The sequence below is a fragment of the Bos taurus genome, chromosome 3 (genome assembly GCF_002263795.3).
Source record: "Bos taurus isolate L1 Dominette 01449 registration number 42190680 breed Hereford chromosome 3, ARS-UCD2.0, whole genome shotgun sequence".
Taxonomy (NCBI): Eukaryota; Metazoa; Chordata; class Mammalia; order Artiodactyla; family Bovidae; genus Bos; species Bos taurus.
In genome coordinates this window covers 120,700,082-120,725,335 of record NC_037330.1, presented here as the reverse complement: position 1 = coordinate 120,725,335, position 25,254 = coordinate 120,700,082, and the positions used below count along the sequence as shown (strand labels likewise).

Below are 25,254 nucleotides of genomic sequence, written 5' to 3'. Positions count from 1 at the left end.
TGCTTGGCACGGCGCGCAGCGACATCTTTGGACCTGACTGCCCGCCCCCATGCCTCTCCTCCCAGTGCGGGACGCCCGCCATGGTCCTTGGCCCCTTTTCCCACGGCACCCTGCAGACTGCGTCTTCAGAGCCTGTCTAGGGACGCCCAGCGGCAGCCATGTCCTTCATGGAGCTTCAGACAGGGCTTTAATTTCAAGGTGAGCAGCCGGGCCAGGAAGGCACGGGGTGCCAGGCAGGGCTGGCAGTGCGGCGGGAGCGCGTGCCCAGGGCTTCCGTCACGTGGAGGCGGCTGGGCTGGGGCGCTGGGCGGCGGGCAGCGGGTGGACGAGACGCGGCGGCCGAGCGCCCCTGCAGGGCCAGTGAGACCATCCCCACCTGCAGGACTCTCAGAGGGACAGGATCTCAAAGTCTTCGTCTTCTGAGTCAAAGAATCTTTCCAGTCGCTCCGCGTCAGAAGAGTCTAGAAAAAAACGAGACAAAACCTCGGTAGACGCAGGCATGCGTCACTAAGTCTAGGGGGTGGGGCTGAGGGTCAAGTGCCTGAGGGCGCACAGGCCTCACCCCACGTCCCACCCGCATGCCCTGTGAGGAGCACGTCCTGCCCGGTGCCCGACTGTCAGGGAGGCCTGAATGCAGATGGGGGGCGGGGCACCCCAGACTGCCCAGCTGGGGCACCCTGCTCCTGGCAGGGTCCGAACAGGCAGCAGAGCCCAGCCCTCAGACTCAGGGACGAGGGCCCCCCACCGGAGGGCACCTAGCCACACCAGGCGGACCCCCTCTGCACAAGCTCCACTCATACTGGGAAGGTGCCCCCAGAACCACGGGGCTGTAGGGACAGAGCCCCAGAGTCTGCTTCACTGCAGAAGGCCTAGCCTGTCCCGGCTCCCAGGAGCCCAGGGAGAAGGCATGAAGCGGACACGCATAGTGTGCCCCCTGGGGGCCCCTCACAAAACCCCAGGGAGTTGCACCTGGGGCTCAGGCCACAGGTCAGCAGAACAGGCCCTGGGGTGGCAGGGGAGGGCAGCATCAGGCAGACCGCACCCCAGCACGAGACCCTGGGGCCTCTGGACTCACCTAAGGACAAGTTGAGGACGTCGGGACAGGCCAGGTGGGAAGGCTGCTGCTCCACCAGCTCAAACATGGGCAGGGCGCCTCCCAGCAGGGACAGCTGTCGGCAGAGTGCGGGTCAGGCCACGGCGCAGGGAGGGCCAAGCGGAGGCAGGACCCACCAGGCCAGGCGGCCTTCCCAGGCAACCCCAGGGATGGGAATCCCAGGGGGTCTGCGACCACAGCAAGCATGACGGGGCGTCCAGGGGCAGGCAAGGCAAGCGCGGCCCCACACAGGGCGGGGCAGCTGAGGCGGGGGCTGGACCCCAGACCCCGACCAGCCTCCAGCCCACACCCCACGGGACGGGAGCCACCACCCACCTTGCTCACTTGCTGACACCAGTCGTTAAAGTCATCCTCGGTCTCACAGAAGAACCCCTGCAACCAACACGTGCCGTAAGCGGGGCCACCCGGCCCGCGGGCCCTCAGGTGCACCCTGGACATGCCGGGCCTGCCTTGCTGTCCGGCTGCGGTGCCCACCCCCCTCCGCCCAGACGGCCTCAGACCCGGCCTCGTTCTGACGAGCTCACACGGGCTCCTGTGAGACCCCCGCCAACGCCCTCCCCGGGGCCACGGGCCTCTGGGAGTGACCCAGACCCACAGGCAGTGCGTCTGGGGTCGCCCCTTCTCAGGACCCAATGCCTCGTGTCCACGGCTTGGGTGACCGGTACGTTGTTCTGATTTCTAGGGGTCCCTGGCCTCCCACAAATGTATTCTGAGTCGAACCAACCCTTCCCGCCTTGCCATCAGAAGAGCGTGAGCGAGGAGGTACATTCTTAAGGCCCACCCGGCAGACATAGCAGCTCAGAAACCGAGCACAAAGCGCGCGGGGTGGGGAGCCCGAGGAGGGGCTGCGGTGAGGGGGTGGGGCCGGAGCCGCTCTGCGCGCTTCTGGGCTCTGAACTGCCTGACGTCACACTAAGCGCACGACGGTGAAATCACGGGAGCAGGGGGCCTCCCTCCTGCAGCAGCAGCAGGACAGCGCCGATGGCGGGACACGGGGGACGCACCACGGCGATAGACGGGTCGAGCTCCGCGATGCTCATCCTGCCCGGCGGGTGCTGGCAATGGAAGCTCTCGTCCGGGACCGGGCAGCGGTCAGCAGCCGCCACGGCTGGCTGCGTGGTGTGGGGGTCCAGGTAGATGAGCTCCTCCCCTGGGTGGGCGGCGGGCGTCAGCGAGGGCAGGGCAGCCCCACCGCAGCCCCCAAAGCCACGCCAGCCTGGCGGAGGCGGCTTCGTGTCCAGTGGAGGGGCGGGGGGGGGGCACCCTGAGGACCACCCACTTCCTTCAACCACAGCAGACCCCCACTCACCAACGTAGCCGATGAAGTAGTGGGCACTGTTGGGCTTCCCTCCGATCACGCCCAGGGACTGGGGCATCCGGAAGCAGTGCTGCAGGGAGCAGGGCTGTGAGCAGGGGCTCCCCGCGGGGCTGCGAGCACCGCCTCATAGAGCGCGGCTCCCGACCCTGAGGCGCAGGTCCTTCGCGGGAGCCCCAGGCAGGGCGAAGGGGACAGCAGGGCAGCAAGCAGCCACACAAGGGGTTGGCCCAGCCGCTGTAGGGAGGAGCCGGCACAACCCAGGGGGCAGAGGGGACAGCAGGGGGCTCCGGGAAGCAGCGGCCCCGGCCGCAGGAGGGGAGATGCCGGCACAGACCCACCTTGAGTGTGCCCGCGTAGGCCGCGTTGACGTCTGCCAGCCCCAGGCGCAGCGGGATGAGCAGCACCAAGGGTCTCCAGGGTGCCGCGCGCCCGCCGCCCTCGGCGCCTGCCGGAAAGCCGTTGCAATGCCGCTCGGAGTCTGCGGGGAAGGCCTCGGCCCCGGCACAGGGAAGGCTGCTCCTGCATAACCTCCCTGCAAGAGGCAAACTGTTCTCAGGGGCTGCAAGGGAGGAGGTGCGAGTCCACCGCTAAAACACAGCTGTGAACAGTCCAGTGGGTCAAGAACAGCTCAGCCCTGGAAACTGAGCCTCAGATAAGCCTGCCGCTACAGGGACAGAGAGAGCGCATGCTTCCTACGTGTGCCCAACTGGAAACTTCTACTGTGAAATACAGCATACACACAGACTAGTGTGAGAGCACACTCACATGCGCCTGGGAAGCCACCAGCCAGGCGGACGCAGCGCTGACCGCAGGCCCGCGGCCCCCTCAGCAAGGGCAGCATCAAGCAGAAACGTTTCTTTCTTTTCCTTCTGTCTAAACACACCGCTAATCCCTCAGGGAACAGGCTTACTCCCGAGTTCAGTGTAGAAGACCCTCCAGCAGCCACAAGCGTCCAGGCACCCAGCCGTGGCTCCTGGACACCCTTCCCCACTAAGGAGCCAAAAGTACAGGGTGAGAGAACGCCAGGAGGGGGCCTACGACAGCACACACGCCTGGGCAGGCAAGGAGCCAGCCAAGTCTGGGACGGCGAGTCATGACCCAAAGGGAAAACACCTTAAATTAAAAAAAAGATCCATGAATCTACTTGCTCGCAGAGTGCCAACAGATACCCAAGGTAGGGATGTGTGCACTGGAGAGTCAGGCCCTGCTGGGTACCTCCTCAGAGCCCATCAAACACCCTCTTGAGTCCCCTTGCTAATCAGAAGGGGTCAGGGGTGCGTCCTGAGCAGGTGCCTCCAAACCTTCAGACCTTCCTGAGTGAGGAGTGCCATGGAGCCATCCCCGGTTGTTACTGGGGGCTCTGGAGAGCTCTGAGGGAGGGGCTGGATGCAGGCGCCCCTCCACGCTGCTCCAGAGAAGGGAGTGTTCAGTCGCCAGTAGACGACAACCTGGACCCTCGGGCCTGTTAGTGCCGCCCCCATAAACGCTGAAAGGACTTCAGGTGTCTCTCCCGTTGGCTGCCTGAGTCCTGTCCTTGGGTACGCCCGTGCTCTCGTGAGTAAAGTGCTCCTGAGTCTCCCAGCTGCCCCAGCAAAGTCACGGACCCGAGGACAGGGTCATGGTGCCTCCAGCCAGTCCGTCGGAAGCACAAGTCCACCACCTGGACTCGCCCTGGGGTCTTCAGTGGGGGTGTGTGTGTCAGGGGGTTCTGCAGGCCTGCAGACGGGCGTCGCGGAACTGCTGGGCTGGGAAAACCCACACACGGGTCGGCATAAGGCTCTCCCCTCCTGATTTCCAAACACAGATTTCTGGGCTTCTCCTTACCCCTGACACAGTTGCTGGTAACGTGCACACTGCTGCAGACAGCCAGCTCTAAAAGGTAGTCGTTCTACCGCACCTCCTTCTAAAGCATTCTCTCTACGCTGCACTTCCAAAGGTCCTTCCATCACTGTTACCGGTCCTTTCCTAGGCTCCTGAACTACACTTCATTCCATCACCGTTCACTGTGCCGTCACCAGCACTAAAGGTGTATACTCTTCCCTGAGTTTTGTACATGTCAACTTCTGACAGGTAACCTTTAAGCTTGACTTTTTCAACCCAAAAGCTGAGATAGAAAGCTTGACGTTTCTAGACAGTTCAGATCCTGTCCTTTTCCCCTGCCTGCTCCGCATTAGCTCACGCTACCGCCCCAGGGACGCAGCTGCCCTGCTGCGCCGTCTCTCAACTTTATCTGAGTTCTGCTTTGCCAACCAAGAGGCCCTTCTGTGAGGAGGACACCTTCCTGCTGGCGCGGGGTCCACCCACACCTGGCCCAAGACAGGAGCAGTTCGCGCACCCCACACGGCCCGCCCCGCACCCTGACAGGCCCCTGCCTGTGGGTCCCAGCCCCGTTCACACCGTCAGCGTCTGAACTCTGCTCCTCCCTCAGCCCCGTTCACACTGTCAGTGTCTGAACCCTGCTCCTTCCTCAGTGACGACAGGCAGACCACAGCTTTGCCTGTAGACCTTGTGAGTCTGGGTGCTCCTCAGAATTCTAAACCTCTCACAGCGTCTGGGGGCCAGGAAGATGCTGTGGCATTCCTCATGGGGCATCAGAGCGCACGCAGGCCCAGAACACGGGCACCGAAAACTCCACCCCAGACGCAGAAGCAGGGCGCCCAGCACCCTCCTGCCCTGCCCGGAGCCCACTCACTCACTGATATCCGCCATCACCACTGTGTTGTCCATTGCCACATGCACAGCCAGGGCGCTCCAGGTGTCGAAGACAGCCAGCTTCCTACCGGGGAGGGGAGGACACCCCGATGAGCCTGCCCGGCTCGAGCCTCCTGGCCTCTGCCAGCCGCAGCTGTGCAGGGGAGGTCGCGCGAGGAGCCGTTCAGGGACCCACTTCCCAATCGGGCCAGCACACGGGCAAGAGTCAAAAGCCCAGCCCAGGCCTTGCCAAGCCTGAGGCAGCCCGGCCACCCCAATCAGCCCAGCCTGCGCCCCCGACACGCCGAGCTGACAGCACAGTGGGAGGCGCCATGCTGGGTGGGCGCCTGTGGCCGAGGAGTCACAGCCTGAGAGAAGGGGGCTCTGTCTAATCTGGGGGCTCTGCAGGGGCTCCCAGGACCCAGGTGGACACACCCTCACTAAAAACAGATTCCGTCTCCTAAGACCCCTCGGCACGGTGACCTCTGAGGACCCTTCTGAGGGTCCTGAAAAGGCCAAGAGAGCAAGAGAGCCCTCGTTTCCTTCGGCGGCAGAGGCCCGGGCAAGTGTGAGCAGCCTGGGCACGTACTTGAGGACTTGGGCGACGGTGTTGGGCCCGTACCACTGGCCGATGGACTTGCCCTCGCCGACTCCCATTTGTGCTGCAGGAAACAGAGGTTAGCGACCCTCACCCCCCTCCGCGTCCCGAAACCCCTCCTACTCCCCATCCCAGAGGCCGTGCGGGCCGTGTGGCCTGGGAACGCTGGCCGAGAAGCCTGCCTCACGGGAGCTCCTGCCTAGCGCCAGGATGCGCCACCGCCGCCCGCAGGGACACCCTTCTCTTCAAGGTGCACCCCCCTCGGACCCCAACCCTAGCCCAGGTGGGGGAGCGGACTGAGGCGGAGCTCAGGTCAGTGAGCACAGAGCTCCGCCCCGTCCACGTGGGTGGAGGCAGGACGAGACAAGCTGGCCAAGACTGCGGGGCGTCTGGACAGGCAGTGCTGCCATCGCGGGGCGCCAAGGAGCAGCCTGCGAGGCCTGCAAGCTGCTGTTCACCAACGCCAGGCTGACAGCACGTGAGCTCGGGCAGAGAGCCGCATGGAACCCCAGCTCTCACAACAGAGGCGCCCTCGAGGCCCACGCCCGACGTGCCGCGCCCCCCACCTATCTGATGGATGGAGTAGCAGCTGTCCTTCCTGTCCAGGAACGCCTGCAGGACGCTGCAGTAGCTGTCCGGCTGCCTCTTCCGCTGCGTCCACCTCCAGTCTATGGGGATAGACACACAAGTTCAGTTTCCCCAAACACAGGCAAGCGGCCGCCGTCGTCATAAGGCTCTCACAACACAGGTGGTGCCCATACTTCCCGAGAGACTCCCTCAGCGGGAGAAGTGCGTTCTTCAGGGTTTCAAACATACACACGCCAACGCGTCAAAGCAGACGCACACAGAAATGGAGACTGGCTCAGTGCTTTAGAGACGACTTCTGAAACACAAACGCTTACGAGCGTCGTCAGAGCCGCTTTCTTTAATCAACGGAAACTTCTCGGTCGTTACAAAGAAAACCCCGAAGCCCCGGAATGCACGGCGATGCCCCCTGCCCCCCAAGAACGTGCCGACTCGCAGAGACTCACCGCGGCCCAGGTGCCGGCACACCAGGGCCTGGGCGAAGATCATCTGTCCGCACCTCAGCATGCAGCCCCAGCCCGTGTCCGAGGTGGGGCCGGTGCCCCCTGCCGTGGAGGGCGAGAGAGGCGCACACGTCAGACCAAGGCCGGGCCCGCCAACGACCCGCTCCCGCTGAGGGAAATGCCCTCACTCCCCTCGTTAGGGGACAATGTGTGAACAAGTCTCAGAGAAACAGAACACCTAGACACACGCAAAGAGACCTCAGCCTCACGAGTGATGCAGAGTGGGAGCGGCGTCCCCAGATGTGCGACAGGCCCCGCGGCTCGCAGACGCACAGCGGACACGGCCTGCCGCAGAGGGCAGGCTCAGAGCGGGCCGAGCGCCTGCAGCTGCAGCCTCCGCAGCACGCGGGTCACCCCACCGCACGGTGGTCTCGTGCTGCGGTCAGTGGCACAGACCACGGCCGGGAGAGCCACCGAGCTCCCCCGACGGCCACTCACGCAGGCTGCCGCCAGCTGCCCTTCCCTGGGGCTCAGACAGCGCCGCCCGCCCAGTGGCTCCAGCCCCATGGGGGCCCAGCAGGAGTGAGAGCGAGCCTGAGGTGTCTGACAAGCCTGCGGCAGGATGCAGCCCCGGGACAGGGAGGTGCCCCCGGCTCCCGAGCTCTGGGGACAGACAGCAGCCCCCTGAGGAGGGAGCTGATGGAGACTGGCCGCCAGGGACACATCTAAGAGCCCCGCCTTGCCCTTCAGGGCCTACAACCAAGAGCGGACCCACCAGGGCAGCTGAGGGGCGTGACAAGGGCTTCCCAGCGCCCAACCCACAGCGCTGCCAGCTCCAACCCGGGCCCATCGCGGAGGCCCGGGGCCTCCAGGAGCAGAGGTGGCCTCAGCACCAAGAGGGGCCATGCGCTTCCGGCCGCGCTCCGCTCTGCACTGCCAACAGCAGGCGTGGCTCATCGCCAGGCCCCAGGCCCCAGGGAGCAAGCGTGGCCACTGTCGAAAGCATCCCCGGTGCGGCAGGACCGGGACCCTAGGCTGCGGCCGAGCTCTGCAGCCAGAAAGCTGCCTGAGGGCGACACCAGGGACAAGCCCTGGCGCTGAGCTCTGTGCTTCCTGCTCAAAGCACTCGCTGCAGCAGGCGGTACTCACCGATGGCCGGGAAGTTCTTTCTGTACGTAAACCAGAGTCTCGATGCCACATCAGCCAAGATCTCGTCCTTTTCTAGAGAATGAGAGAAGGGACATGCACACACGGCAGTAAGCGCCCAGGCCTGTGTCTCGGGAAGTCACAGACAACTGACCACCATGCCGCTTTCTGCAGGAGAGGAGGGCAGTTCGGCAGGGCCGTACCTGTGAGGACACTGTACTTCCTCCCGAGGATCCAGACAGGCTCCGAGGTCTCAGGGAAATCCTCAAACTCAGCAAATCGGAGCGTGTCGTAGGTCAGGGTAGCTATGGAAACCAAAGACACACTCTGATGGCCGTTTCCTGATTTTATAAACGAGGATCAGAGATCATGCACAGCGTCTCTGTACAGAGAGCCCACGTGGAGTTTGGGGCCTCTGCACGGCCACCACATGAAGAAGGGGGTGCTCAGTGCTAGGGAGCAGGGGCCAGGGCCAGGCCCAGGCACAGAGGGGCGGGAGGAGTGGCCCCCACAGCACAGGGGCCACCCGCAGTGCACGGGGCGCGGGTTTGATCCCCGGGCCAGGAAGATCCCCTGGAGAAGGCACGGCTACCCACTCCAGCGTTCCCACATGGAGAACTCCACAGACACAGGGAACTGGCACCTACAGTCCCCGAGGCCACAGAGAGTCGGACACGACCCAGCAACTAACACATCAAGCCCCTGTTTCAGACTCGAACCTAAAAGACAAACAGACGGGCCCAGACCTCCGTCTCTGCACGTGGGGCTGGTCTGGACGGCACGCGAGGCGGAGCAGCAGCAGTCTGGCTGGGCCACCTTACCCGGCAGGGCGCCACTCCAGACAGCAGCGTGGGGCCCCGGGGCTGCAGGCGCCCTGGAACCCAGGGTACAACCCCCGCTTCCCGCGGAGCTGCGTGTGCACTGTGTCCACCTGCGGCCCATGGCGCAGCTTCAGAGAAGCCGGAGCCCGGCGGACACCCTCCCTCTGCCCTGGGCTCCCAACGCAGCAGCTCATCCGCCACCCATGGGGCGAGGCCCACGGGGCATCCCGGGCACCCTGCTCCCGGCTGCCGCCTCACCCGCTCCAACAGCGCCCCCACCCCGTCCACATGCACCTCCACTCAGCTCTCCGGAAAATCAAAGACGTGGAATGAGCTTCTCCCACACTTGATTTTATTTTTCAATAACAGCCCTACCTTTTAGTAAACAACAATTTACTAAAACAAACAATCCAAAGCCCACAAAACGTAAAGCATCAGCTGCAGCCTCGTGCCTCCTTGCAGAAGCAGTCTGTGCCGACTCACCTGCGTTTCTTTGTCCGGAGTCCTGGCGCCTCACAGCGTCCTGCCGGCACCCCCAGCCCCAGGAAAGGCAGGCAGAGGGGCGCAGGTCCCTGTGGGGCCCCCACGGCTGGGGGTGCCCCGGCACACAGTCAGCCTCTGGGTGGGGAAAGCTCCTCAACCATCACCCAGAACATGTCCCGGCAGCACAGCCGGGATGCAGCCCTGAGCCCTTCCTGAGAAGGGTTCACGAGAGGCCGGCAGACAAAGGACTCCAAGGTCGGCGTGCGTCACCAACGTCAAGGACAGAGGCACGTGCTCTGCTGGCCCTGAACGGCTGCACTGCTGCTCAGCCAACCTGCGCTCCCAGGGCTGCGGACAGCGCTCACGACACCACACGCCGGCAGCAAGAGAGGCCGTGTGCTCAGCACGCACCAGGAACCCCCCAACGCTGGGAGCCAGCTCTGCCTCCTGCCCATCGCCCGAAACCCCACGGGCACAGAGGGGCCCTGCACCTCCACAGTGGCTCCCAAGGGCCCGGGCAAGGCTGCCCTGCTCTGAGGGCCTGCCTTGTCCGTGCGTCCCCCATGTCCGCCAGGCTGGCTTGCAATCAAGGATTAATAATTTAACCTCCAAGGTTCTCTCTAGCCCTTTCCACATAGAGTTGTTTGTTTGTGCACATGATTATAACCCTAGCAGGAGTGAGCCGCAGCTCTGTCTCCTCAGAGAACACGTCTGCGTCTCTGCCTGTGGAAGCCGTCTCCACATCTTCAGAGGGCACGGCCGCCTCAGACCTCAAGGCTTACACACCTGTGGACTCACGCCTGCCACGATGACTCCAAGGGTGCAGCGCCAACAGGACCTGTCTGATCTCAGCCCGCAGCGCTGCGCGGCAGTGGCGCTCACCCTGCAGGCCCGCAGCCAGAACCCGAGGCGGCCCTGCCTACTAAGCCCTGGAGCACTCTGAGGACAGCGGGGCACGCACACATCAGAGGGCCCTGGGGTGTGCCGGAGACGCCAGCTTCCAGCGAGGTGAGCAAGAAAAGGGGGCGCGGCTGCTCTGAACACTGGTGATAGCAGCGCCCGCAGTGGGCGGGTTCTCACCCAAGAAGGGGCACACGAGGAAGCAGGCACGGCTCTCAGGGTAAGACACCGACTTTATAGGCAACACAGCCAACTTCAGAGGGAAGGGGAAACACGTGTCCTCCCTGTTAACACGTCACCGAGTCCCTCGCTGTGACTCACAACATTACAGGCTGGGCAGCCTCGCAGTCTTCACTGCCCGAGGTTCCTGAAGGGACCACATGGGCAGGAAGCCGCCAGGGGTCCCGCAGCCCACACCTCCCGCTCCTCCTGGAGGCGGGACCCTTCTGGGCACAGGTCACGGCTCCTGTGACATCGGCCTAGGACACCCCAGGCCCAGCTCCCCTCTCTGCACCCTGCGGAGCGCCCGGTGGTCTCAGCCCACACCCTTCTCCCCTATGCCAGTTAACTCGCTGGCAAAGCAGGAGCTAAAGAGAGAACGGATCAGCACGTGCAACGAGCCCTGGTCCTCCCAGGGGGGCGCAGGGAGGGCAGCACACCCATCTCCACAGTCCGAGCTGCGACACCCGGGCCAACGTCCTCCAGAATTAGCCCGGCCACCCAGGTGACCTGACAAGCCCTGGCCCCAAGAACAGGCCCGCCCCCGGCGCCAGCATGGAGTTCATGGACCTGCAGCTGTGGCCAGAGAGGCAGAGCCAAGGGCTTCTCAGCCTTGGGGGTACAGGCCAACCCTCCTGCCCCCGACACCCGCCACAAGCCCCTGGCAACCCCTGACCTGAGGCTCAGCCTCTGCAGTGAAGGAAGGACAGACCTCCCCGAATTCCAATCACTTCTGCTGTTCGACTTTCTATTGAGATCAGACTCTGGAAACAGAGAACCCACCTGCTGGCCGACACACGACTCACAATTCTGAGCCTCCGTTTGTTCACTTAGGAACGAGGGCGAGTGGCCAACTCTGCCCGCGGGACCCCAGCCCGGTGCTTAGCACCTCCGGGTCCCTCCCCGTGAGCTCAGGCCGTGAGGCGTGTCCAAGGAAACTCAATCGCCCTCCGCGAGCTGAACACCACCGCTGCTCGTTTTCAGTACTGATTTAGCCCAAGTGTGTTCCATGCTTCTGGAGGGCAGAACACAAGGTCAGCAAAGACTGCAATGGAAACCCCGACACCTTCCATTTTTAAATGAACCTTCACAATCACTAAGCCTCATGCAGCCCGATCCACAAGAGGAGTCCATCCTCAGAAGTTCCTATCCTGACTCATCCTCAGACTGACCGGCTCCACCGGCTGAGGACCAGCAGCCTCCACACTCGGCCCGGAGGCAGCCTCGTCTCACAACACAGACCCGCAAGGGGAACCTGGGATCCTCATCTATGAAGCTCACACACCTCCTGAGCTAAAAGGAGCCCGACTTCCCAAAGAATGCCAGTCTCCAGACGCTCGGGCAGTGACTCTGATTTGAAGAAGACACAGGAGAAGCAAGACATGCACTGTCCTCTTTGAGAAAGGCTTTTAAAAGCATTTTTTTCCACCCAGTCACCTCTTCTTCCCAAGGGTGTCCCTGATCTCACCAGGAAGAGAAAGCAGAAAGTCCACTAATAGGATGGCAATTCTATTTTTAAATGTTTCAATTTAACGTTATTAACATGACTGAAAAATAGCAAACTGTACTCAGTAAACGTAACCAGATAACTTAGTCTCAATTACACGGTAACTCAACCAGGGAAAAGCACAAAAAATATGCACCATTAGAATTCTTTAGAGCTTAGTGTAATGTACCACACTTTAAAGACGTTTTTCCAAAACATGTATGTTTCTGAGATTATATCTTATAAACACGTGTTATACCTTATAAACACGTGTTACGTATGCTTTTAGAATAAAACCAAAAGACGGGTCCTCCCTTCTTTTCTTCCACAAAGATGCTTATATTTAAAATAACGAGTTTGCAAGTAGTTAGTTTTTTTCAAATCCCAAATCATTTATACGAAAATGCTGGCACTGGAAGGACTGATGCTGAAGCTTAAGTACTTTGGCCCCTGATGCAAAGAGCCAACTCATTAGAAAAGAGCCTGATGCTGGGAAAGATTGAAGGCAGGAGGAGAGGGGATGACAGAGGATGAGATGGTTGGATGGCATCACCGACTCGATGGACATGACTTTTAGCAAGCTCCGGGAGTTGCTGATGGACAGGGAAGCCTGGCTTGATGCAGTCCATGGGGCCACAAAGAGTGGGACACGACTGAGCAACTGAACAACAGTTCTCAATGAAAAAAGGAAGCAAAGGAAGGAAATCAATGGAAGGAAAGAAAAGCTGGAACTTTAGGGGCACCAGGACACTGCCCAGGCCACTTTAGTGAACACACCAGAGAGAAGGGACTCCAGCCGGCCTTCAGTGAGCCTGACTGCCCTCCTCATCCCCTACACGTTACACCAACACGTGGATTTCCATTATACACAAACCCTGCAGCCCGGGAACACCTACAGGACAGGACCGTGTGCATCCCCAGCAACTCAAGTTCTGCTTCTTCCATCACCAACCACCTGTCAGACAAAGGCAAAGCCCAAAGATGAAGCACCAGACACCAACTCTGTCCTCAAGGAGCTGACAGCATGTTCAGTGCCAACCAGAGCGGGCTGTGAGGACAGGCCTGGGGTCTGCTGCCTGCAGCCCAGGGCATCCAGCCCCGCCTCCCCTCCCACTCAGGCCCTTAGAGACCTTGCTCAGACCGGCCCCACACACTTCTACCTCCAGCCCAAGCCTCCGCCCTCAGCTCCAGGCCCGCAGACCCGAGGCCCTTTGGACGATATGACACGGATGTCCAGCAGGCGCCTCACTCTTAGCCCCTGCAAGACCCCCTCCTAACACCTTCCTAGCACGTAGAGCTCCCCGGGCCTCCCTGCATCTCCCAGCTCAGGCCACAGACCGCGGTATTTCAAACCCCTCCCATCCCGCGGCTGGCCTGCACACTTCCCACCACCACAGTCCTCCTGCCCCAACCTGCAGAGGCACCAGATTTCAACCCCCTCTCCCCACGAGGACCCAGCCCTCCAGGTTCGCGCGTGGCTCACTGTTGCAGCCTCCTGACGGGCCTTCTGCTCCTCTGCAGCAGAGCAGCCAGTGCGAGTCACGTTACTCCTCCTTGAAAAAGCCCCCAAAGCAGCCCCGTCCCACTCACATGCCCACGAGCCAACAAGGCCCATGACCAGACCTTGTCGCTGCCCCGCCTTCAGTTCGCTCACTCCCACCCACTGCGCCCAGGCCACTGGTCGCTGCCAGAGCAGGCCACATGCCCCTCCCCCTGCACTGCTTTTGAGTCCCAGTCAAAACTGGCTGCCTCTGTGGTGAGATCTTTCCAGGCCATCCTGATGATTCCAACTCCCTCCTGCTGGGCCCACAGCACTCTCCCACGAGCCACACTGTGGGTGTCACGTCTAACATGTCAGTCAGGACACACTTTTTATCTATTTCGTTCACTTCTCTAGTCACAAGATGTAGAACAATGCCAGACACAAACCCACACTCACTAATAAACACAGCTATTGAACGGATGACTGTAAAAACTGTAAAAAAAAAAAAAAACGGAACTGCATAACGTTTGGCCAGGAAGGCAGAACCTGTAAGGACTCCGGAAATCAGGGCAGGCTGGACATTAACAATCCCAAAGGACGCACAGCATCAGGTCAGAAAGAAAACTGACCCCCACACCCTAGAGTCACAGACATTTCTGTCAGCATCAGCAGAGGCCTTCACATGCAAACATCTCTGCTTTGAAGCAGGGATCAGGGTTCCATGAAGCCTCCATCATGTGGCTGCTCTTAACTTGAACAGGAAGGCTTCCACGTTCAAGGTAAAACGACCACCATAAAACTGTGCTTTCCACCCTAACCGAGTCTCTCAAGGAATGGTCTTAGTAAGTAAATAATTCTATTCCTTCCCCCATCCAGGGGCGTAGTCCTTTTTGTTTTAAACAGCTTCACGACACATCTGGCTAACATCACATTTTGGGAATCATGCCTACCATCTCCTTCTACTACCTAACACGTTGAACTGACAAGATGCCACAAATCAGTGAAATATTGGCCATAAAGGTTTATGTCACAGCTTCCAAACTGAGAGTCCAGTAAATGCCCATTGCAGCTGCTGTCCAAGAAGAGAAAAATGAAGCAAAAACAATGTCATCCAGGATGACAGGGGGAATTCAGCCAGAGGAGAGTCTGTACCGTTGGGAGGGTTCTTAACACAGATCACTTCCTACACATTTTATAAAAGGAGTAACCCCGCTGTGGGATGGAAAAAGAAGGCCTTTCAAGGTGTAAGAATGCTTTCAAGGATACTGGACAAAGATCCCCAACAGCGTGCCAGCAAAAATTAAAGAAGTGTCCGCTCCGCAGCAGAAACACAATGAAAAGAGACGGAAACAGCACACACACACAGATACACACAGACACACGGATGCGCGCACGCCCTCCCAACCCAGTCCCCACACACTCCGCATTGCTGTGAAGCTCCCAAGAACTTGAGACACGATGAGGCGGAGTCTGTCCTTTCAATCACGGGGAACGCTGGGATCATTTATTGGTTACTGAATTTGAAGAGGAAAACATGCGTGCGTTGTGAGTACTGAAGTATGCCGCTCGCCTGCAGCCTACCCACGGAACTTTGTGAGAGTTGAAGTTTCCCCTTCTTAACTCCCGGCGGGGGTGGGGGGGACAAAAGCTTCCCGTCGCCGCGTCAGAGACCGGCTTCGCCGGCCCCGCCGCACCACCCGGCGCCCCCGCCCGCGCCCCGCGCCGCCCCTGCTCGTCCCGGCCGCCCTCGGGCCCCCGGGAGCGGCCGCCGGGGCGCCAGATACGCCGACCCTGACCGGGCTGTCAGCCCCGCGCCGGCCGCCCAGGGACGCCGCCCGCGCCCCGCGCCGCCTCAGGCCCGCGCCCCGCCCCGCGCCGCGCCGGCGAGGCCGCAGCCTAGGCGCCGGCGCGCAGCGGCTCGGCGAGGGCCTCCCCGGCGGACCCGCGCCCCGCCGGCCCTCACCTGCGTCCATCTTCGCTCCAGGGCCGCCGACTGAGCGCGGCGTCGCTCCGACGGCTGCGCAGCGCGACGCGACGGGCCGCCGCCCGGGCCAATCCGGGTCGCGCGGCGCGGGCGCGGGCGGGGCCGGAAGTGCGGGGTAGGAAGTGCGCGGCCGCGGCGCCGCCGCCATCTTGGCGTACGGCGCGCCCGGCTTGGCGGCCCGGGCCCGCGCGCTCGGCCTCCCGGCGGCCAGCGTCGCGCCCCCGGGGATCCCCGCGGCGACTCGCCGCGGCCGCGGAGGCCGGCGCTAGAGAGCCGCAGGGCGCCGGGGCGGGCGGCGGGCCGGCAGCGCGCGCGCGCCCGCCGGGGCGGCCATCTTGCCGTACGGACGCGCCCCGGGCGCCATGTCGCCGGCGGGCGCCGCAGGCCCGGGGCGCCCCCGCCCACCCCCGGCCCCGCGCGTCTCGGGCGGCGCACCTCCTGGCGCCGGGGCCCTCGGGCGCTCCGAGAGCCGGGCCGGGCGGCCGGGCGGCGGGCGGCCGGGCGCCGCCATCTTGCCGTACGGCGGGGGCCGCGGGGCCGGCTCCCACGTCCCGCAGCCGTGTCGCCGCGCGCCCTCCCCTCGGGGCGGTCCCGCTCGGGGCTCGGCGCGGCTAGACGAGGGCCGGAGCCTGGCGGCGGCCCGAGGCCCGAGATGGTGATCTGCTGCGCGGCCGCGAACTGCTCCAACCGGCAAGGCAAGGGGGAGAAGCGCGCCGTCTCTTTCCACAGGTAAGCGGGCTCCGCCCGCCGCCGCCGGCCCGCCGGCCACGCCCCCGCCCGGCCCGGCCCGGCCCGACCCGGCCCGGCCCGGCCCTGCGGGGCGAGCGATGCGGCGCGGCCCGGCCGGACGCTGGGGCGCTCGGGGCGCCGGCCCCGCGAGTGAGTCAGCGCGGCGCTGTGTGACCTTGGCCCGCCGGCGTCTCTGGGCAGGGCGCCTCGGGCCACCGCGGCCCCCGGAGCCCGCGACCCTCAGCCGGTCGTAGGCCGCCGGGTGCCCTGAGCCGCTGGGGCTCGGGCCGCCGCCGCCAGGCTCCGGAGACGGTGCGCGCGGGGGACGCGTTTCCTCGGCGCGGCCGTTTTCTCGCGCCCGCAGTCACTTTGCTGCCGTTTCCGTCGCGGGGAGCCCGCCTGGACCTCTGGATCGGGAAGAGGCCGAGCGAACGCACCCCGCGCCCCGGGGACTGACGCGCGCCCGGACTCTGTGTCCTGGGGGCCCTCCGGACGGCCCCGGGTCCCGGGGGGCGCCCGGCCGCGTGCTGCCGGCTCGGCCCGCACCCGCCGGGGCGCCGCTGCTAGTCGTGGCGCCGCGGAGGGTGGCCCGGGACGGGGTGGGGGTCGGCCTTGTCTCTGGCCTGGCCCGCTCCGGGAAGGCGCTGGGACTCAGCCCTTTTCAGCGAGTGGTTTTCTGCGACCTCCCGCCTGCACTATCAGAACGTGAGCAGAAGAACCTCTGCCCGAACAGCCTCCCGCCGCAGACTTTTCTCTTTGCTGTTAAAGGGGGATGTTTAAGTTTCCAATACCTGCACGACGGTTCTTTAGAGTCTCACTGGAAGTTGAAGTTGGTTAGCGCTAAGTCTCAAATCGTCACAGTCTATTAAGATAGTAACAGGTTATTGCAGATGTCAGCTCCCTGCTTTCTCAAGTTCCCGAACTGGGGTTGGGGCGAGAGTCTTAGGGTAATGGACTCTCGAAGCAATGAGGGTACTCAGAAGGTCGGAGTGGTTGGGACTTGCCGAGGAGTTGGTATTCCAGCAGCCTACCCCCCACTCGCCGCTGGGCCTGGTCCCGCGGCACTCAGGTGGGTTCGATGGCTTCAGGTGTGGCGAACAGCCGTCCAGAGAGGCCGCACCACCCCCACACTCGCATGTGCAGTTTCACTAGAGTTTTCTAAATAGAGATCTTGCCTGAATGAAGAAAAAGTTTATTAAGTATCTTATTCAGTATCTTCCGGGGGCAGGTTGCTTTTTAAAGGGAGTGGTATTACTCTTGGTGGTGGACGTGTGTTGGGAGCGCAGCGCCCCCTCTCAGAGCTGTCTCACATCCTCGGCTCCATGAGTGAGCCGCAGCTGGGGCACCCTGGGGTGGAGTGCTCTCCTGGCCTCTTGCCCCCATCTCTGTTGGCTGACACCGGACCTGGCTTCTAAATGGGGGGGGGGGGGGGGGGGCGGTGCCCACGGGCAGGCATCCTTTCTCCTCTTGGCATCCAGAGTCCGGCATCCCAGCTCACCGGGAGGGCTGGCCTGCTGCGAGCTTCTAGGAACTACTTCCTGGAGCCTTCCTGCTGTCACGATGCCGTCCGGCTCTGTCTCTCCCAGCACTCTGTCCCTGAAGGTTGTTTACCGCAGCCTAGGAGGAGGCATTCGCCTTCACCTCTGATTTGCCCCGTGGACTCTAGCTCCTTAAGGGTAGGCAGTGCGCGTCTCATCTTTCTGTTCCACTGATAAGTTGCAAGTACAGGGTGTTCCTTAGATCTTTACTAAGTTTGTAAATGGGAAAGTCAGTACAGGTCTGGGTATTTGTAAAAACTGTTGTTGTCCTGTTATAGTTGATAGTATTAGGGGGAGGCATGTTAATTATTTTTTTTGTAATTTGTTGTTTGTCCTGCAGATTCCCCCTAAAGGACTCAAAGCGTCTGATGCAGTGGTTGAAGGCTGTTCAGAGGGATAACTGGACCCCCACTAAGTACTCTTTCCTCTGCAGTGAGCACTTCACCAAAGACAGCTTCTCCAAGAGACTGGAGGACCAGCACCGCCTGCTCAAGCCCACGGCCGTGCCGTCCATCTTCCACCTGGCGGAGAAGAAAAGGAGGGCTGGAGGCCATGGCCGCCCCCGGAGAAGGGACACCGGGAAGGCCTCGGCGGGTCTGAGGGCACAGGCGAGTGACCCTGTGGACGGGAAGGCAGCTGCAGGGTCACCGTCGTCGTCAAGTGCAAGCCCGATGGCCAAGCCGGAGCCCCGCAAGCTGAAGCGGGCCACTCCGCAGGGCCGAACCGCGGCCAGGGCCGCCCGGGAGACCGCTGGTCAGGAGCGGGGGCGGCAGCCTCTGGAAGGACGCGCAGAGGACGGTCCGGCCTCCGCCGCCACCTCCTGCAGCCAGGGAGAAGCTGGCACAGGGGCCGAGGATGCTGGCGAAGAGGGCGCCACCCCCGCCGACAGCGGCCTGGTGGACAGGAGCGGCGTTTCCGCGGACGACTTCACGCCCCCGGGCTCCGGGGCCTGCAAGTTCATCGGCTCGCTTCACTCCTACAGCTTCTCCTCCAAGCATGCCCGAGAGAGGCCGGCCGTCCCCCGGGAGCCCGTGGAGCGCAAGCGGCTGAGGAGAGACGCCGAGCCTGGCTGCAGCGGGAGCAGCCCCGGGCCGGAGAAGGGGCCGGCGCAGAGCCCTCCGCGAGCCTGCCCGTCGGCGAGCTCGTCGCTCACGGCCACGCCGCAGAAGCCAGCCCAGGGCGCCTCGGCGCCTCCCACCGACGTGACCCCGAAGCCGGCGGCCGAGGCCGTCCAGAGTGAGCACAGCGACGCCAGCCCCATGTCCATCAACGAGGTCATCCTGTCGGCATCGGGCGCCTGCAAGCTCATCGACTCTCTGCACTCCTACTGCTTCTCCTCCCGCCAGAGCAAGAGCCAAGTGTGCTGCCTGCGGGAGCAGGTGGAGAAGAAGAACGGCGAGCTGCGGACCCTGCGCCAGCGGGTCAGCCGCTCGGACAGCCAGGTGCGCGAGCTGCGCCAGAAGCTGGACCAGCTGCGGAGGCTGAGCCTCCCTCACCTGAGCAGCCTGCTGCCCCCTGGTCGCGGTCAGTACCCGAGCCCCACCCAGGGGCCCCCGTGCGCTGTCTCCAGGCCCCTCCGGAGGGACGGGAGCCGGGTGGCAGCTGTAGCTGAGGGCTTTAGGCAGCGCGGAAGGAGGCGCGGGAGACCCAGGACCGCTGGGAGGGGCCTGGCCAGGGAGGCCCTTCTGCGCACACCGCAGGCAGAGTCCTGGGGGATTGGGTCTGAGTGTAAGTTAAGACAGAACTTAGCCTGCTAGCGAGATGAGAAGAGCGTCTAAATCAGGGGGAGGTCCTTTCCGGTTGCCTTGTGATGACTATCCCAGCAGTTAGGTGCTTTTGAATGTTAATACTAGCCTTAAAATTTCGAACACCTATTGAAGTAGAGTACGTTCTAGTAAGAACAATACAGAAATTTGTAGCCCAGGAAACGGTGAAGACTCCACTTTCCCGTTTGGGCTTCCCAGGCGGCTAGACTAGTTTCTGTGCTTTTGTTTGTGTCTTTGCATCTATACAGATAGGCTGGAGGTGTATCTCATGTGTCAGCGCTTAGTCTCTGGTTTCCCTCCTTGGTGTGCCCTTTGTTTCTTGGAGAACTTGCTCCGAGCGCAGCGTCTCTCGCCAGTTCAGTGCATGAAGGTGGGAACCATCTTCCTCCCACGTGGTGCGTTTAGTCTGAATCCTGTTGGTCTCCCAGGTTGCCATTAACTGCAGGTGAGGAAAGGCTGGAGTGTGACACGGGCTCTTCACGGACTAACCCCTCCCCCTGCCGCCGTCCCCCACCCAGATCAACAACCAAAAATGAGCAAAACCCAAACCCATCCTGATGTACTGGTCAGAGTTGAACACTGCATTCTCTTCTAGTGTTTTAAAGCGGTTTTGTAGTTTCTCGTACCTAGTAACTACTTTCTGGTACTTTTTCTGTTCTTCTTGATCAAAGGGCCCTAAGTCTGTCACTGTAGACTGTCACAAGTCTTTCCAGGCCGCCTGCATTGATGAAGTCTCTGTTGTTTTTTCTTCTTCATTCTTCCTCATTTCTTTCTGCTCTCTTACGTTCATGGCTTTTCTGCTCAGGAGGGCAGTGCTGACTCCATGAGACAGTGCGTGTCTCCCATCCTGCAGGTGAGGCTGGCCCCTTCTGTCGTGGCTCTGCGCCACACACCCACCCCCCGCTGCTTTCTGGGCGCTTGGTTTCTAAAGCATTTGTAACTTTAGCCTTGATTCCCTCTTTAACCTGCGTTATTCAGGAGGGTGCCATGGTTTTTCAGGTACATAGCTTGGGGGAAGGGAACTGATTTTTGTTTTATTGTTCAGGGCCAGTGCTTTGGCAACCTTAGAGAATCTTCTGAGGTTTCACGGAGGTCCAGTACAGTCTGCGTGTGACCGCCTCACTGAGCCTCCCCCGCAGGGAGAAGAACTTGTGCTCTCCCCGGGCTGGTTACATTGTTCTTGTCAGCACTGGATCTAGTTTATCTCATTGGTCAGCTGCTCTGTTTCCTAACTTATTGTATCCACTGCTCTGGGTTTCTGAGAAGGGAGGTAGGTCTCTTGCTGCTTCTTGAAAGTCTTTCCAGTTTCACCTGCATTTATTAGACATGTGAATGTGCCTGCCTGTTACCAAACAGAAAAGCCAGTTTTGTCCCATTTAAAGTTTTATTTGTTTATCTCCTTATTTTCAAACTTTTACTATGCCTTTATTTTGTAGCTATATTTTAACTCAACCTGAGAACCATTTTATATAGTAACTTAATACACTTACAACTGGGGTGATTGGTAAATTGAAACTTGGGCCTGCTTCTTCACCCTTTAATCTGTTAGGCTTTCTGCGCTGGTGAGTGACTGCCCGTGTTCGTCCTGTCTTTCTGTAAATGCTTGAGTGAGTCGGCTCCCAGCCTCCCTTCCGCCCAGGTGCCAGCCTTGTCTGGTCTGAGCGCCGCATCTGCATATCCCCATCACACACCCATAGCTAGATGCGCGCATGCGTCACCACACACCCATAGCTAGATGCACGCATGCGTCATCGCACACCCATAGCTAGATGCACGCATGCGTCATCACACACCCGTAGCTAGGCCGTATGCGAGTGTCCCCATCACACACCCGCAGCTAGATGCATGTATGTGTCGTGCCGGTTACTGTACTCACCACTGATCATCATCAGCGATTTTGCTCTTTTGGGGGGAAACAGTTAATGATCTGAGGGGACCCGCTCCTGTGACAGTGACATTTTGAGAGGAGTCGAGTTTGAGACGCCCCTTAGGTCTGGAGCAAGAGAGCCAGCACCCAGCCGCTTAAAGTGGCACCCGTGTGTCTGCAGTATCGGGTAGAAGGTGTTGCAGAAAGGGGGTGCTCAGCTGGGCTGCAGCAGCTCCAACCAGAGTGGAGGAACGATGGCTGCCTCAGCCACATGGGGTCACTGGTGACCAGTCTTCTTGGACTGGTGTGGACAGACCTGGGTGGGGACCTAGTGAAGGGAGGGGGCCACTGAGGGTGGCCAGGGACGAGGCTCTAAGAGGGTTAGCCGTGAGGGGCCTGGGGAAAGTGGGCAGCAGCTGGGAGGGAGCCTGGCTCCACAGGGAAGTTTTGAGGAAGAGCCTTGAGGACCGAAAAGAACAGGCTGGGCCTGGGGGAGGGACTCCAGGAGGCGCTGGGAGAGGGGGGCCTCGGGGGTGGGGCAAGCACCAGGGAGATGGGCCTGGGGAGGGGAGCACCGGGAGGGGGGCCCGAGGGGGAAGCACCAGGGAGGGGGCCCTGGGAGGGGAACATCAGGGAGAGGAGCCTGGGGAGGGGAGCACCAGGAGGGGGGCCCGAGGGGGGAGCACCGGGGAGGGGAGGGGGGCCGGGGGAGGGGAGTAGGTGCCCCGAGTCCCCACCTGCGAGCTCCCCCTGCCGTCCTCCAAACCGGCTGCTCTCCCGACTGTTGATCAGTTCAGGGTTCTTCAGTCGTTTTGCAGGAATTCTCTGTTGAAGGGACTGGACTGTGCACGTGGTTATTCAGTCCTTCATCTTCAGCCAGGCCCCCTCTTTTGGGCAGAACACCCATGACAGCAGCCGGGCCACTGGGGCTGCAGTTTCTGGGTCTGGGAAGCTTGCCCCCGAGAAGCTGCTGTTGAGTGGCGTTCCCACAGAACGGGCTCTCTCGCCGAGCCCAGGCTTGCTCTAGGTGTGTGGCCGCACCAGGCACGTTGCAGGCGTTTCTGTGACCTAGCGAGGATGAGCGTTTTCCCACGCTCATCCCGTCTCTGTCCGGCCCTGACTATGCTGCTCGCACCTTGCTTGCTCGCTGACCTGTGAGTGTCCCCACAGACAAGGATGTCTGCTGTCGAGTGTGACTCAGCTGTGCCCTCAGGTCAGTAATTTAGTACTTGCCGCAAATATATCTGAGTTTTTTTCCTATTCTTTTGTTCCTTATACATACAATTCTTGAATTAATTTTGAGTTTTAAAAGCTTTTATTGTGGAAATCTTGAACATGGACAGATGAAACAGAAAAGTATAATAACCCCGCTGAACCAGCTTCCCACCCTAGCTTCTACGTTTATCAGTATTCTGATAATCTTATTTCATCTGTATTTCTACCTCCTCCCTGCCTTCCATTGATTATGTTCTAATGAGTGAAAGTCACTCAGTCATGTCTCTTTGCGACCCCGTGGAGTATACAGTCCATGGAATTCTCCAGGCCAGAGTACTGGAGTGGGCAGCCTTTACCTTCTCCAGGGGATTGTCCCAACCCAGGGATTGAACGCAGGTCTCCCGCGTTGCAGGCAGATTCTTTATCAGCTGAGACACCAGGGAAGCCCTATTTTCTAATAGTTTGGGTTTTTTCTTTTAAGGAAAGTTTTAGATTTACAGAAAAATTAACAGACAACACAGGAATTCCCCCCTCCCCGCCATTTCCCTACTGCTAACATCTCACATTTCCACTTGTGCTAGAGGTTCACTCATTACTAGTGATGAGCCCACACTCTGATATGTTGTTATTAACTAAGTCCCATAGGTTACATTCAGAGAAGGCAATGGCAGCCCACTCCAGTACTCTTGCCTGGAAAATCCCATGGACGGAGGAGCCTGGTAGGCTGAAGTCCGTGGGGTCGCTAAGAGTCGAATACGACTGAGCGACTTCACCTTCACTTTTCACTTCCATGCATTGGAGAAGGAAATGGCAACCAACTCCAAAGTTCTTGCCTGGAGAATCCCAGGGACCCGGGAGCCTGGTGGGCTGCCGTCTATGGGGTTGCACAGAGTCGGACACGACTGAAGTGACTTAGCATAGGTTACATTTAGGTTGACTGTCTTATATTTGAGGGTTTTTTTTTTAACACTGACAAACTTGTTAACAAAAAAGAATATCTTTCAAAGATACAAATCTCAAGAGGATCTTACTTAAGACCAACTCTGTAGAAGAAAACAAAATATTGGACAGATAGAAATTTTGGAATTTCGGACCATTGAAGGTGAATCTGTGCTCCACAAAACACACAGTGGGGAAGAGACAGAAAGGCATCTTTTAAATGAGTACAAATGCAGGAGCGCCCAGCTTTGCCCTGGTGAGGGCCTGGCGGAAGGCGGGCACGGTAGGCCGCTCGGCCGGGGTCCAGGCACACCCCGGGGATGCTTGGGCAGGTCGGCCCGCGGGACGCCTTCTGCTTGGAGTTTGACAAGTGCATAAGCGCACGTGTCCTCAGGACAGCAGTACAGAGTCGTGTCCCTGTGCTGAAGCTCTGCCTGCCTGTTTATGCCGCCCCTCCCAACCCCTGCAGCCACTGATCTTAGGACTGTCTGTAGCTTTGCCTCTTCAGGAGGGTCCCGACTCTGGGAGGGATAGATGCTGTGAACTAGAGCACGCAGCCTCCTCAGGTCGGCTTCTTTCACTCAGCAGTATGTGTGGAGAGTTCCCCTGTGTCTTTTTATGGCCTGATAGCTCATTTCTTTTTTATCATTGTTGTGCCTTTTTTTGTACTGAGTTAAAATACAAACACCAAAACTTGACCGTAACAGCCTGTGAGCCTTTAGTGCGGTGGCGTTAAATCCATGCGCCCTGCCGCACAGCTGCCACGCGGCCGGGCTGCAACTCGGTGTGAATCTGAGACTCTGTCCTGTTGGTAACTCTCCTCCTCCCCTCGCCCAGACGTCAGCAGCACCGTTCTGCTTTCTGTCTCCGTGCCTGTGACTCGTGTACGTGGAATCACACAGTATGTCCATCCATGATTGGCCTGATGTCCACAGAGTATGTCCGTGCTCAGCATACTGCAGAATTGCCTTCCTTTGAAGGCTGAGTAATATTCCACTGTATGGATGGACCACGTTTTGTTTATCCAGTCATCCTACAATGGATACTTGCGTTATATCACTTGATTTTGGACTGCTGAACCAGGCTTGCATACTGGAATAAACCCAAGTGATCATGGTATATATTTTCTTTTTACGCTGTTCGATGGTATTTGCTCATGTTGAGTTTTGCACCTATGTTGATGAAAGAGATCCATAGTTTTACTTTCTTTTAATAACTTTGTCTCATTCTGATAATAGTGATTCTGGCTTCATAGAATGATTTAGAAGGTATTCCCTCTGCTTCTTCCTTCCAGAATAGATTGTAAAGAATAGGTAAAATTTTCTTAAATGTTTGACAGAATTCACCGATATTCTAGAAGGCCGTCTAGGACTGATGCTTTCTGTTCTGGGGGTTATTGACTCAGATATAATAGATATAGGCCTATCCAGATTATGTCTCCTGTATAAGTTTTGGTAGTGTTGTTTTTCAAGAAATTGATCCATTTCACCTAAATCATGAAGTTTGTAGGCATAAAGTTGTTCACAGTGTCCTTTAGACAGTTCAGCATCTGCAGGGCTTTAGTGGATGTTCCTCTTTGATTTGTGATATTGGGAATTTCTGTCTTCTCTTTCCTCAGTTAACTAAGCTAGAGTGTTATAGTTTTATTGATCTTTTTGAAAAAGCCAACCTTTTGTTGATTTTATTTTCCTGTTTTCAGTTTCGTTGGTTTCTGCTCTTATTTTTTTTCCTTTTCTTCTGCTTGCTTTCAACTTAACTGCTTTTCCTTTTCTATTTTCCTAAGGTGAAAACTTAGATTATTAATTTCAGTTATTTCTCTTTTTCTAATATATGCATTCAGATTTTGACTTTCTTTATTTTCCTGTTTTCAATTTCATTGGTTTCTATTCTAATTCCCCCCTCCTTTTCTTCAGCTTAATTGCTTTTCCT

The 25,254-nt window shown here is 59.6% G+C and overlaps 2 protein-coding genes across 5 annotated transcripts in view; one reads left to right on the top strand and one right to left on the bottom strand.

Moving 5' to 3' along the window:
* Positions 1-387: 387 nt before the first annotated feature.
* Positions 388-8,202, bottom strand: ATG4B (autophagy related 4B cysteine peptidase; the record flags this gene model as incomplete). The annotated part of the gene is given in 12 exon segments (NM_001001170.1): positions 388-461; positions 1,076-1,169; positions 1,430-1,486; positions 2,119-2,264; positions 2,424-2,502; positions 2,771-2,964; positions 5,129-5,208; positions 5,713-5,785; positions 6,288-6,389; positions 6,753-6,851; positions 7,899-7,970; positions 8,099-8,202. Coding segments are annotated over 12 exon segments (1,174 nt in total), but the record flags the coding sequence as incomplete, so codon positions are not given.
* A 7,590-nt stretch (positions 8,203-15,792) lies between these two features.
* The window catches only part of THAP4 (THAP domain containing 4), a 43,551-nt gene continuing 34,089 nt past the window's right edge, over positions 15,793-25,254 (top strand). Inside the window, exons 1-2 of one of the 4 annotated variants that reach the window (NM_001038669.2) lie at positions 15,793-16,000; positions 17,879-19,062. In NM_001038669.2, the coding sequence (NP_001033758.2) occupies positions 15,924-16,000; positions 17,879-19,062 (1,261 nt within the window). In that variant the 5' untranslated portion in view covers positions 15,793-15,923. Of the gene's footprint in view, positions 16,001-16,029; positions 16,151-16,274; positions 16,706-17,475; positions 17,677-17,878; positions 19,063-25,254 lie in introns of those variants that run through there. The other 3 variants (XM_059882954.1, XM_024986814.2, XM_024986812.2) reach the window with 3 other exon arrangements.